Source organism: Rhea pennata, chromosome 6 (genome assembly GCF_028389875.1).
Source record: "Rhea pennata isolate bPtePen1 chromosome 6, bPtePen1.pri, whole genome shotgun sequence".
In the NCBI taxonomy this organism is placed as follows: domain Eukaryota; kingdom Metazoa; phylum Chordata; class Aves; order Rheiformes; family Rheidae; genus Rhea; species Rhea pennata.
In genome coordinates, this window is record NC_084668.1 from 6,091,286 (window position 1) to 6,104,712 (window position 13,427).

General features: G+C 34.7%; 1 protein-coding gene across 1 annotated transcript in view; it reads left to right on the plus strand.

Moving 5' to 3' along the window:
* LRP1B (LDL receptor related protein 1B) overlaps positions 1 to 13,427 on the plus strand; it is a 339,912-nt gene that overhangs the window by 234,952 nt on the left and 91,533 nt on the right. Inside the window, exons 56-57 of the mRNA XM_062578228.1 lie at positions 1,361 to 1,542; positions 1,851 to 2,050. Of these exons, the coding sequence (XP_062434212.1) occupies positions 1,361 to 1,542; positions 1,851 to 2,050 (382 nt within the window). The remainder of the gene's footprint in view (positions 1 to 1,360; positions 1,543 to 1,850; positions 2,051 to 13,427) is intronic.

Genomic DNA, 13,427 nt, shown 5'->3' on the forward strand with positions numbered 1-13,427 from the left:
TTAAATCCTTAGATCATATGTATTTTCTTTGGACACTGCACAAAGTATCCTACTTGACTTCTTGTCCACTGTGGCTGAGTCCATATTTTGGTTTTAGAAACATTGATAGTGGTGAGGGGAAGCTGGGGTTGTCCACAGACTTTTTATTTCTAATCTTGCTATCTCAAGAAGAATCAGTCTGTCAGCAAATTGTAATTGCCAGATAGGAGAGTACCGAAAAACAAACAAACAAACAACAAAAAAACCTACCACCCTGGTGAATAATATTTACATTTTTTAAGAAAAGGCTTCAGGAATTCAAACAAACATGAGAAGAAAATCAGGCTGAGGACGTGAGAAGCATTACTTTTTTCCTTCAGTAATCATTTGAAATTTGGAGGAAAAAGTGTCATCCTGATGGACTTTTTTTTTTCCTTAAATAAGATGTCAAGAAATGCAAAGCAAAATTTGTGAAAATAAGTACATATATATGACCATTTATGTGAATATTTCAGTTCATTTCACTAAAAACCTTGGTCCAGATTTAGCCTCTGAAAGCTAAAAATTGTGTGTAATATTTATCAACAATTACATACTGTAGCTGTTTGTTACTCTGTCAGTAATTTTATGAAGTGCAAAATGGTAATTTGCTATCCCTTAGGTATACATTTTAATATGTTACTGTAGCACATTTAACAATTGATGTTATAAAGTAATTGATCTCCTGGTAAATCCTTTTATTTATATTTATTTTTTTATTTATTTATGAGAATTTCTTATGATTGGCCACATTTTCCCATGAAGTATGAATTTCTTATTTTATTCCCTTCATACTTGGTTTGCTATTTACTATTTGGTGTAAATATTACTGTTCAGAAGAAGTATATAGTACCTAGGACTTTCCTTTTAGGAGCCAGCATCTTTTCAGCATACCTGCTTCAGCTTCCTTTGTCTAAGAGAACTGATGGTTACCTCATTTTTCTTCTGTATCTGATCATGGAGGCGATATTTATACAGTTGAAGTGACAATTTTTTTTAAAAAATGAAGTCAAACATTAACACAATGTTGTATGCATAGTGCTGTAATTTGAAATGAAAATATACTGAGCAGGTGAAGAATGCTGGATTACATACATTAAATGTCACTCTGATAATTTCAGGAAGGAAAATTAAAAAGTTGAAGTTGAAAAATAAAAGATATAAAATTATTAAAATTTAGTTTGTCATCCAGGGAAGTTGGTAATTTGACTTTACTACAGCATACTTCATTCTGCATGTCACTATATCCAGCCTCTCAATATTCTGAAATATATAGCTCTGGAATTGCTGTTGTTTTTCCCAATATTTAAATGACTAATTTATGTAATTTTTGCTTTTCTAGGTAGTACACAATACAGCTGTTCCTAATGCTCTGGCCGTTGATTGGATTGGGAAGAATCTCTATTGGTCTGATACTGAAAAGAGAGTTATTGAGGTGTCTAAACTCAATGGCTTATACCCTACTGTTCTCGTGAGCAAAAGAGTGAAGTTTCCTAGAGATCTGTCATTAGATCCTCAAGCTGGGTATGAAGCTACCGTTTTGCAGTAATGCATTATTTAATCCTAATTTTACATTAAAACTATTTTTTGGAAAATCAGGAAATAGGAATTAATTAGTTATTTATTATCTGACTTTTAGCTACACTGAATATCAGTAATCTAAAATGCATAAATAGTGTTTTTTACTTGTGGATAAGAAAAAGAAAACTACCTTGAAGATCAAAGTATTGTGGAATAATTACTGACTTATCCTTGAAACTAACTAAATAAACGAATTATCTATTACTATTTTTACATCTGTGAACAATGTAACTATTGATTTTGTTTTGTAGATATTTGTACTGGATTGATTGCTGTGAGTACCCTCACATTGGCCGTGTCGGTATGGATGGCACCAGTCAAGCAGTTGTTGTAGAAACACAGATATCTAGACCTATGGCTCTTACAATAGATTATGTCAACCGTAGACTGTATTGGGCTGATGAAAATCACATTGAGTTTTCTGACATGGATGGATCTCACAGACATAAAGGTTGGTCAAACAGCAGTTTCCTTATTCATCTTTTCTTTGTAGATTTTAATTCACGTTGCTTAATGTGCTGTTTATAATTATATAAAAACTACTTTTAAAATGAAACATTTTTGAGAATAATGTACAACTGCAAGCTTATTAAATATACTTTTTCCTTTTTATCAATATTTTTAAGGTCATTTTTCATATTCCTTCTCTAGTGTACGCACATAATGTGCTGTTCTTGACCAAAGTCGGTGAAACTCAGCTATTAAAAGTAGAAGATGGATGTTCTGTGTGCCATGTATCAAAAAGTAACTAAAAGAAATCTTTTCTCTAGCCAGGGAAAGCCTAGAAATGCCCATTTGTCTGCTTATCATGCGTCAGTCAATGTAGTAGAATTACAAACCTAATTTTGGTCTTTCCTGGTAGATGAATAAACAACTTTGAAAATTCTAATGTAATGAACTAGACTTTATCACTCTGTGCTGCTTCTCAGCAACAGAGGTAATTAAAAAGTTAGTATCCTTTACCTATGAAGTGTTAAAAAGATGATGATTACTTCATGTATTCCAGATGATCTTTAATTAAGGTATTTGACATAATCAATATTGGAGTTTTTTGTTCACGTGAAAGTGAACTCCCTTTCCGTAACTTAGCCTGGTTTATCCAAACCTCAAAACTGCTGTTATCCTGGTAGAGACTTCATAAATTTTGGCCTTTTTAGGCTTTTATCTCATACTGGGTGCTTCCAGGATTTCTCTGAACCAGAGTTCATGAAATGACTTCTTTATTTCCAGATTGGAACTTTCCTTTTAAATAAATTCATAAAAATGTTTTCTAGTGGTTGAGATCATGAAGAATAAATTACAAATAGATATGAACAGTTATTTGAGATGGCACATTGGAGAGACTACAGCAATAGCTGAGAGTTGCAGACATTCTCACTAATCTCAGCGTTATCTTTCAAGCTTTTTGTAACAAGCACAAGATAATCTGATGGTCTTAACTTGCTCGCCTAAGCAGTACTTGCGCAGACAAACCTCTGAGTGCTGGCTGAATTGCTCGTGACAGTTTGTTTTTCTGACAGAGGAAACAAAGCCCCTTATTCTTCTGGATGTTATTTCTTATGTTGCTGTCCTGCTATTTTCTCCTCATACAATTATTCTCCTTTTCTCTGTTTTCTTATTCAACCTGAATGTTTCAGGATTCTTCTTTCTCAGAAAATGCCCTTATATGGGCAGATTTCAGAAGATAACCTGCAAAATTCAGTTCATTCAGTTAACATTCAGTTCTTTAGTTTCCATTGGCTCTCTCTCCAGCCTATGGATTTGTATTTAGTCTAATCTTGCCCAAGTGGGTGAAATCAGCTTCAGCTGCTTTTAGGTTCACACAGTTAATGTCTTTCCTAGAAGATGAAGTGAACCTAGGGAACAGGGAAGCTTGTCAGAGGCCACAGTTGGTACCACTGAAGAGCTGTGTTTCATATAACAAATACTGTCTCGCTCAACAGAACAAAAACCCTCCTACCTTCAGACAGCTACTTGTGTTCAGGACTGCTTACAGAGCATGTCTGATTCTCTAGATATTACAGTGAAAATATTAGAAATCATGTGTTACTACACATGCTGTAGGCTTTTATTTCTGATAGTTTTACTGCATCCCCTAGTGAATGGAAATAGATAGAAGTTGGTACCTGTTAAATATTTGAGGCAAGTTCCATAAGCGACAGTGACTTTGTGTACAGCTGGTGTCATGATGCTTTTAAGAACTTGGCTTTTTAAAGTGGATTCAAGCAATAAGAAACTTTTTTCTCATGGAGGAAGATCCTGAGGTATTTAAATGATGTAGGAAGAAGGTTTTCTTCTTAAATGATACTGTTTGTTGTTTTTGTTATCAGATGCTTCTCTCAAAATACAATTATCAAGCCACAGCAAGGTGTCACAATCTGTAGAACAGTTTCTGTGGATTTAGAGAAGTGAGAGAATTCTTGGTGTCTGAAATGGATCTAAAAGCAAAAGCTACTAAGTGATAGTCAATCTGTCTTTAATCAAAATCTTTCCCCCGCTATACTGGAACAAACTAACAAATAAATTCTGTATTTCTTGATGTTTTCAGCACAAGACTGGAAACATTTCTGAAAAATAAAATTTAATCGTTACAATTTAATTTTCTTAATAAGGGAAACCAGGGAAATTTAATGGCTAGGATTTAGAAGAAGTGAAACTTTATGATGTCTGCTAGCTTTACAATATGAGAAACTGTGAATCTGTGTGGAGAAGCGCTCAAATAAGAAAGCTCAATTTCATGCCTTCTGGATAACTATGTTTCTTGAAGACATACTGCCCACATGGATTGCATGGTCCATCTTCCCTCTGTTGTTCTGAGACATTTTGCATTGTCAGGGTTAACTAATGGATGGTGATCTTATTCTGTAGTTTCTGTTTTCAAATGGAAAAGGAGAAAAAGGATAGAGCCACAGATATGACCATAAAGTACATACTGATCGAGCAAAGAAAAAAACTCTAAATAGGAATCATGTGAGCAGTGAGATCTGAAGGAGTAGTTCTAGAAAACTAAGAATATTTTAATCTTTTTCTGTGGCCTTTGAGGGTATGGCTAGCTTGCTGTGAGTTTCTTTTCTGAGAACGTGTGTGTTGGGTCTCAAACTATCTGTTGTGAAAGTGTATCAGAAAATTCCACAGAGACTTCCTAAGATCCAGTGAAAGAGTTTCTTCTCAGAATGAGTGGCTGTAATGTAGAGCATAAAACAATATTGTCATATCAGATAGACCCTGAAGTGTTAGTGCTTTGCACAAAATACTGCTTAAAGACAAACAGAACAATTTTAGGTTAATTATTTACATGGTGCATGTTAAATCCATGAGTGTTTTTTCCATGCAACTGCAATTTATTTGTATTTTGGTAATTTAGACTTCAGTAGAATGAATTTTTGCAAAAATTCAATCTTTCATTCTTAGAGATTGTAAAAAAAAAATTCTGAAAAAATAGAATACTACTTTTATTCTCTTGTGAAATTCCTCAATTTTTCCATAGAGAAGTAGGCTTTTATAATTGTCAAGACAGTCCAGTAAGAACCTTGCAAATATGCTAACTAGGCCAAAAATCTTGCAGCACTTGGGAGCTCTTCTTGGCACTAGGGGCAGCAATGACCTTGCTTAACTACTTGAAGTTTAACGCTTGATTATGTAAACTGTCGTTAGAGTTTAGCCAATTTAACACTGCAGCATTCACAAATGCTATGCGTAGTAAATGATTAAGCAACCACTGAAACACTAATCTGGCTAAGCACTAAGCTGGCTTACGTCTGTGAGCTTTAAAAACATTTAAGAATTTGTCAGACTTAACAGCTGCTTTTGGTTCCTATTGCCCAGAGGAGATGCAAGCTTCACAGTTCCCCAGCTACCTGATTGCCTCATACAGGTTTTCGTATGCTTCAGAGCTCTTAAAACCCAGAGGTGCCTACCATTTTCCCATTTCACTCTTTGAAGATAGTATTTCACTGTAATGAAGCTATAAAAGTTGAATCAGATAGCCCAGTTTAGGAAGTACGGAAACTCCTCTGAGCTGAGATTAGTCCTTAACTGTGCTGAGTTCTTTGATGTTTTATACTGTAACAACAAAAGTTTAGCACTTCACTGCTTCATCATATATGGGCATGAAAATTAAGAAATGAAGAAGTTTTGAAGCTTTAAATGAATTGAGTATGTGTAAATGACTCCTTTAGTGGAAATATAGTTATCAGAGAGAAACTTTTTAATATAATATCTTAATTAAAAATTTCCTTTTCTTTGGAATTGGCTTGTGCCTGAGTGCTAACAAACTTCAAAATTGGTGTACATATATGCCACTTGAAAGAATTAAGTTGAAGGTTCTTTGACTTGATGATGATAACTTTTTTTTTTTTCATTTAGCTTCTGCAATTTCAAATATTACAACTTGTAAGAACTTTGTCAGTACAGAAAGAACATACCTGTCCAATTCTGAGCGCCTGAGTTTTATAACCATGTAAATACAGTTATTTATGGAATTAACCTAATGTAAAAGTAATGTAACAAATTGCAGAAACATAATTCCTTACAATTTTAAGTTGCAGTATTCACAGCTGAAAGAATCTGAAAAGAGGGTTTCTAATGGCAGAGGAGAAATATACAATAGTTCTAATACTGAAACAATTTTTCTCCCAATCTGCAGTCTCTTCTCCTTGGAAAGTGGGACAGGTCTTTCTCTAAATTAAAGGCAACATTGAGAATGTTCAGCTGGCCTGAACAGGATTAGGGGAGGCAAGCACCATAGAAAATGTAACCTTGGTGGATATGATCAAGTCCGTATGTTTTTGTAGCATTTTTTGGTTAGAAGGTGTCATCGAGTTCCTTTTTAAGGGCACTTTTCCTTGGCGCACAGATTCTACCAGCTGACAGTGAGACTTTTTTTTGCTTATTGCTAGTTAATAGAATATTTTCTTCTGCTTTTGGAAATACTGTACCTTGCCTTAAGAATAGACTGGAGAGAACCATTCACTGAAAATGATACCTAATTTTTTTTTAATTATTTTTTATTTGCATAATTCCGGTTAAATTCTTTAGTATTTACTGGAGATACATAAAATGAGAGTATTGTTTATGTCTCAGTGAGGGCAGAGTGGGACCGGGCTTTACTTCTATACACTCCTGCAAACATTATTTTGTAGCTACAAAATCTCAAATAACATTTTTTTCAGCCCTGAAATCAAACCTTGAAAATTATGCTACATTTTTTATACTTTAGAATGAATATCAGAAGTACACAGTATTGCTAGCAAATATAAGGAAAATATAATTCATATAAGGTAAAAGTAGACATTTTTATCACATGTATGATATGTGAATTTGTATTCTTGAATGACAGCTGCTGCAAAGTGTTGGACAGATACCTACATTTTAAATCTTTGCATACTTCTCACCTGTCTACATAACCATGTTACAGAATTGTGGGACTCTTCTAAGTTTTTTTTTTTTTTTAATTACTTTATTTCCTTTTATTATGTTATCTCTGGTCATTGTTATTTTCCTAGCACTTCAATTCTGTGTATTGTGAGCCTCCCCTTCTTTTCCACCTACCTATACTTTCTTCTTCCTATTTTCTGCAGCCTTCTGACAGCAGACCTGTACTTGTCTTTCCTTTTTGGCTTCTTTTTCTTAACAGAATTACCATCCTTTTTTTTTTTTTTTTTTTTTTTTTTTTTTTTTTTTTTTTTTTTTTTGTCTGTTTGGCCAAACACTGTTTGGGATCAGTATTCTTCCCATATCATGAGAGAATTCATTATTTGTGTGTAATATCAAATCTGGGTGGAAAAATAGAGCTGGTAATAGAAGGCCTGTTAGAGGAGGCGACTGCATGTTGCAGCTCACCCACTTGTGGTAGCAGTAGAGACTGTGGTAGAAAACGGTATCACAAAACAGAGTTCACGTGCAGTTTTTCCTCAGAAATGACTTAGAAAGGTCATTTTGGATTCCGTCTTTGTTATCTCCAAATGAAGTCAGATAAAATGTTTTACTTCACAAATAAGAAGAGCAAGGTACTGAAAATCAAAATGTGTTGTCAATTTGAAATCACCGGATTCTATTGCTGGAGCAGATTAAAGCAATTTTCCTGGTATATGATGCATAGAATGTATGGTAGTATTATATGAAAAGTGACGTATATCATTTGATCTCTACTGTATCAAAAGTTGCAAGAAACTTGAGTCATGGAAATAACTAATTAGGACTCAGTGGAAGCAGTCAATTGGGCAGCACTGTTCAGGCATGTATTTATGCAAAGGGCTAAGGGTGCGTTTCCCCTCTTCCCTCGCACCTTAGCAGCTTTCCAGTGTGCAGGTCCATGACGGTGCAGCCTGAGACCTGTGACAGTTGAGCAGTTACTGCTTTTCTGATTGAACTGTACTTCAGTGAATATTTCTTCACTTGAGAGTAAATAAAAGTAACGTGCATGGGCAACGGGGGGTTTATTTAAGGATTTGATATTCCAGTGATGGGGCAAAAAAACACACATAGTAAACACTGCTCTAATGAAGTGTTCTTGCGGACTATCAGAGCTGTGTCCAGTAGATCTGTAGATGTTGTATTTTGTTTGTTAATCAATAGCTTAATTTTGCTGGATGCTTTGAGATATACATAAGGCTGGGGCGTACTTCAACCCAATTTTAGAAGCTTTCATAGAGACCATAGTGTGATATAGTTACGAGAAACCTTAAAAGAGAAAAAAAAATCTATTGAATGCATAGGTAATTCCAGAATAAATTCATACCAAGCAGTTCTAATGGATGTGTGTTAAAATGTCTAACTATTTAGTGATTCAAACTATAATGTGTGCCGTGAGGTCCGTTAGCATTGCAGCAAGCAGCTAATGTTTGTCACTTCTAAAGAAGTAGATGAATAATGCAGATTGGTTTTCTTGAAGTTGAAGGAGAGAAGTCTGAGAGAAGAAAGTGGATCTTTCCTCTACTAAATATATTTATGATCAATAGCTGTTAGTACCTGCAATCTTGGAAAGCTTGAAACGGTGATGTTGTCAAAAAGAAAGAATAAGGGGAGGAGAGACTGTTTTACTGTTGCATCAAAAAATAAGGTGCAAAATTACATTATGATTTTGTGTTGTTTTTTTTTTTATTCACATTCCATGTGAACTTTAGATTTTATAACCTATTACATGACAACAGTTTTGATGTTCTATTCTTTACAATATACTAAAAGTTAATGGAAAGATGCAAAGTACAATTCAGCTACTGTGGACTCAGTAAACCTCAACCAGTATAGTAAATCAGAATTAGCTGCCATTAAATGTCTATAACTTTCCTCATTCTTTACTGATGTACCAACTAGAAGAAAAAAGTACATTAATTTTTATGATCATCTTAGAATAAATTTTCTTACAAAAATATTTGAATCTATTGATATTGTATATATTTTATATATTTTTTACTTTATATATACTTTTATTTTTTGTACTGTTTTATTTAATATATAGTCTATTCACTGGTTCTTTGATGGATTTTTTTAATAATTTTATCTAAGTTTCATAGTTGGAGTATTTATAGGTTTTACAGCTCTAAACCATATAAAATCCAGAAAGAATCTTGATCAGGTTTGTGTTGAACTCTGTTTAATGACAAGTTGATTTTACTGCAGAAACCTATTAATATTATAAAGTTAATCCAAAGCCAAAAAATTTCAGAAGAAATGAGTGATTCATAGTACCATTTCCTCGTACTTTGGATCAGTGTTGGCTAGAGCCTCATCCTGTGGCAGCAGTCCGGGCAGCATGCCATAGCACCTTCCACGTTCGTATGGTTTGATGTGCATACGCTGGGCCAACTGATTTCCTGCTGGCGTGCGTGGTATGTTGTGTTGCTGTCTTGCCTCTTGAATTCCAGACAAAGATACTTCAGTTTTGGTTACATAACAACCACTAAAGTCCTCTTTCCTAAGGGTTGTGTGAGGGGAGGTGGGCCAAAGGGACAGGAAGGATGCTGTATTTAAGAACCTGCTTTGGAGAAGACCTGCTGCCCTTCCACTGTCACCTAACAGGGAACATGTTCATCTCCTGAAACACCTTGTCTCATGAAGAAATTGGGTTACTTGTGGAGGGAGATGCCACAAAGCTATCCAGTAAGATACTTGGCAGGAATTTTGTTGAGGACTAAGTGCATTATGTCCGGACAGACTGGACCCGTCCTTCTCTGGTCAGCCTGTAATATAGTCCTGGTTTAGATAGTGTTTCCCTGCTTATGGCTGTGGAGTAGTAAGTAGAATTTGTTCTCTGAAACTCATTAGTGAGGAAGATTTTAGAGGATAATCTCCACTTAAAAGTACATTTTATACACAGTTTGTTCCTCTCATTTTCTCACCAAGGTAGTCACAGTCAGAACAGGGAAAAAATGCCATACATGCTAACAGCATAAACAGCTGTAGTTGAGCTCAGGAGTGGAATTATCAATAATGGAAAAGTCTATCTGCAGCATTTCAGGTTCAGAGTTATTTCATAGTTCTTTCATTGTACTGTAGGAAGTAACTTGTTTCTACACTAAGCAGCTTCCTCTCCTTCACAGTGAAGACTCCAAGGGAAAACTCACATGTTGAAAAGGTCCGATAGGAATGAGGACTCATTTAGCAACATTGATGAAAAGAAGATGCTTTCTTCTAATGAAGGTTCAGTTTCTTGCTCTACGTGTCAAATATCTGTTTGAACAGAACCACTCTCAAGAAACTTCGTTTGACTTCACTGTTCATTGGATGCATCCAATTCTAGTCTCATGATAAATTATTCTGGAGAATGAAGCGCTTTATTTATCTAGAGGTCAGAAATAGACAGTGGCAGAACAGACTACAAGCCTACTCTGAGAGCATTTAAATCATTGACAGTTTCTATTTTTAACCAGTATGCTTTGACAATAAAAAGTCGAATTTTTAGAAGGAGATTCAATTGTCCATGTACTCTGTCTACCTCTTTTAAAGAACATAAAAAAGAGAGTATAGCATTTATTATATTGTGGTTTTGTTTTATAGACATCGGAAGATTTCAGCTTCTAAAGCTGCCCCTTACAGAATTGCTTTAAAAAAAGTCAGAGAAAAGTATATTTGAATCACTCAATTATATTCTGAAATACCTGGTCCTGATTTTACTGTTTATCATTTTATCCCACTTATTTAACTCAGCTTACCTATTAATAAGGTGTGATAAGAGAATTGAGACAGTATATGGTATTTTACTGAATCTTTTAATTCATGGATATAAAATTTCAACTGCATTCTGATGGTATGCATAATCCATTAAAGCTATGATAAGTTGTATACTTCGATTTCTGAATAGATTTTATGTCACTGTGGTGACCCACAGATTTAAATAGAAAGTAAAACAAGCATTTACTCATATATCTATACTGAGGATTTGCTGACTACTTATAATTATTGGAGTGCCAAAAAAGGATGACTGCTAGAGATGTTCTTCATTGATGGGGGATGGGGAAGACCAAATGAAAATAATTGTCCCCAATAAATCTTCTTCATGTGCATTAAAGCTTTTACATGCCTATTTATTCAGATTTGAATCTCAGCTGTGATCAGAATAAGAGAATACAAAGAAAAAAGAACATTTATTTTATTTACAAGTACTAGTACAAGATATCTTTGACATCTTAAACTGATGCCAAAAGGAGCAGCAAGAGTCATAATTTATATGAATAGATATCTTTTCAGAACTCAAACAAAAGAAAAATAGATTTAAGCCTAGCTTCGGGGTTGCACTCAGAGTAACAGTTTGTGTTTCTGCTGTTTATTCCATCTTCTTCTGTCAGTCTGGTGTGTATTTCTAGCTAGAAAGTGTCCTTTGAGATTAGTGGGAATTTTATTGTTTTCCATATGTTCCTAAAATTCATGGTGGTCTTTTAAATTTTGTACTGTGGCTCAATCACATGACTCAGAGGCTCCAAGAATAGTTACAGTTTACCTAGAATAAAAAGTCCCGTTTAATGTGCCTAAGTTTCTGTATATGAAGATGGCAGTATGGGTGTTAGTGATTCAAACAAAAAGATGTTTCTCTTGCACAGTATTCATGCACGCAGATAAGGATGAGCTCAGAGTTCATTCAGAATTATAATTTCCTTTTCTTTCCAATTGACAAGTATATTTAAGGGGTAGGCTTCCCTATTTAATTACTGTAATCTGGCAGTAAGCACAGGATAGAAAATTAATATTCTCAATTAATAATGTTAAACCATTTAACAGATCATTCACTTCTTTCTAATTAAAATTAGAGATATATGCCTTTTCCTGAACAATACAAAGTTGCTCAAACTGCTCAAGGATGTATGCAAAACTCAAGGAATCCCTCAAAACATTCAAGGATAATCACCAGTGTTCTGCAGAAAACAGAAAACTGGTAATGATGGGCATTTGTCTCCTTAGTCTCAGCTGTGAGTAGATGCAGGATTACCTGTTCATTGCACTGTTTTCAGTACTAGAGATTCCTGTACACACCACACTCATCTAAATTGAAGTTATATACCATTTTCTAGTCTATAGCTTATTTTATCTTGTGGTGAGAGAATGTCAGCCAGAAGGGGAAAGAATATAATGGACTTAGCGTACTTGTAGTTTCTGTATTCTTAATTTCCTGTACTTGAGTTGTTACTATGGCAAAATTGAAAATAATGGTAATTCAAGTATTCTTTCCCTGAAGAAAGAGGAGCGAGATAGCAATAACCAGCATGGGGAGTGATTCGCTTCTAGTTTATAAAGATCCCCTTTTTACAATGTGATTCTTCAAATAATGGAAATTGCAAGAGCTTTTCTTGAGGTGTGCTATGTTAGGTAGGGAACCAGGCCAAAGTGGCCCATGTAATAGGTGCCAAAAATTCAGACTTCTACATGTACTTGCACTTCAGCTAATTTCTCAGAAATGATCTGAACCTCTTCAAAAGAGCATATGATGGCTAGGGAATATGTAAGCATATAAGAAGGCAAAATAATTTCAGGTCTAAGAAGCAAGGGTGTAGAGTTTCCCTTGACTAGGAGGCAAGGTACCCTGCGTGGAATTCAGTGCAGGCAATAGTATTGTGTACAAAGGGAACTTGCTATAAGTTGACGTCCTTACACTCGGTATCAGTCATCACTTGAACTATGAAACATTTGAACAGATAACTTAGAGATTTGCCAACGCAATTTAAGTCCCATCCAGGTAGAAAGATGAATCTCTTTTAGTCAAAGAAATAAGAGTGAAGATGTCGGGTGTATACAGGTTAAAAATGATAGACTTAGCTTCTCTGGTTTGCCTTCTCAGCTCTATCAGTAATTAGGCTGGTTCAGTGACAAAAGAGGTTATGATGTACAAATTGACCAATACAGTAGGATTTTGTCCTGTGACATTTATGGTTACAGTTGTGTGCATAAAAAAAAACAGTAGAATTAATTTTATGTTTACCAAGAGCTAATAGCCAAATGTTAAAGAGTATACAGGCATATGAGGAATATTCCAAAGCTTTTTCCCCCTTTTGTCCTTTATTTGCTTTTCTTTTTAACAATGCTGATGTGACATTTTGTAATATTAAAACAATAGGGTAGTATCATTAGTTTTGTGTAATTTTTCTTGATTGTATGGTTGCTTATACTAGGAATACACAATAAACCCTCTGACTGTTGTGTTTATTTTAATATAAAACTACTTTTTTCAGTTATATTTTGTCAATTTAGTTTGCCAAAATGAAGTGCTAACAATTGGCGTAAACGAAGTTGAATATAGGACATCTGAAGGTGTATACATTGCATTTTGGATGTGTTCTAGTAACTTCTGAAACCCAAAGACACCAAATGAATACTGGCCTTCCATAAAGACTAAATTA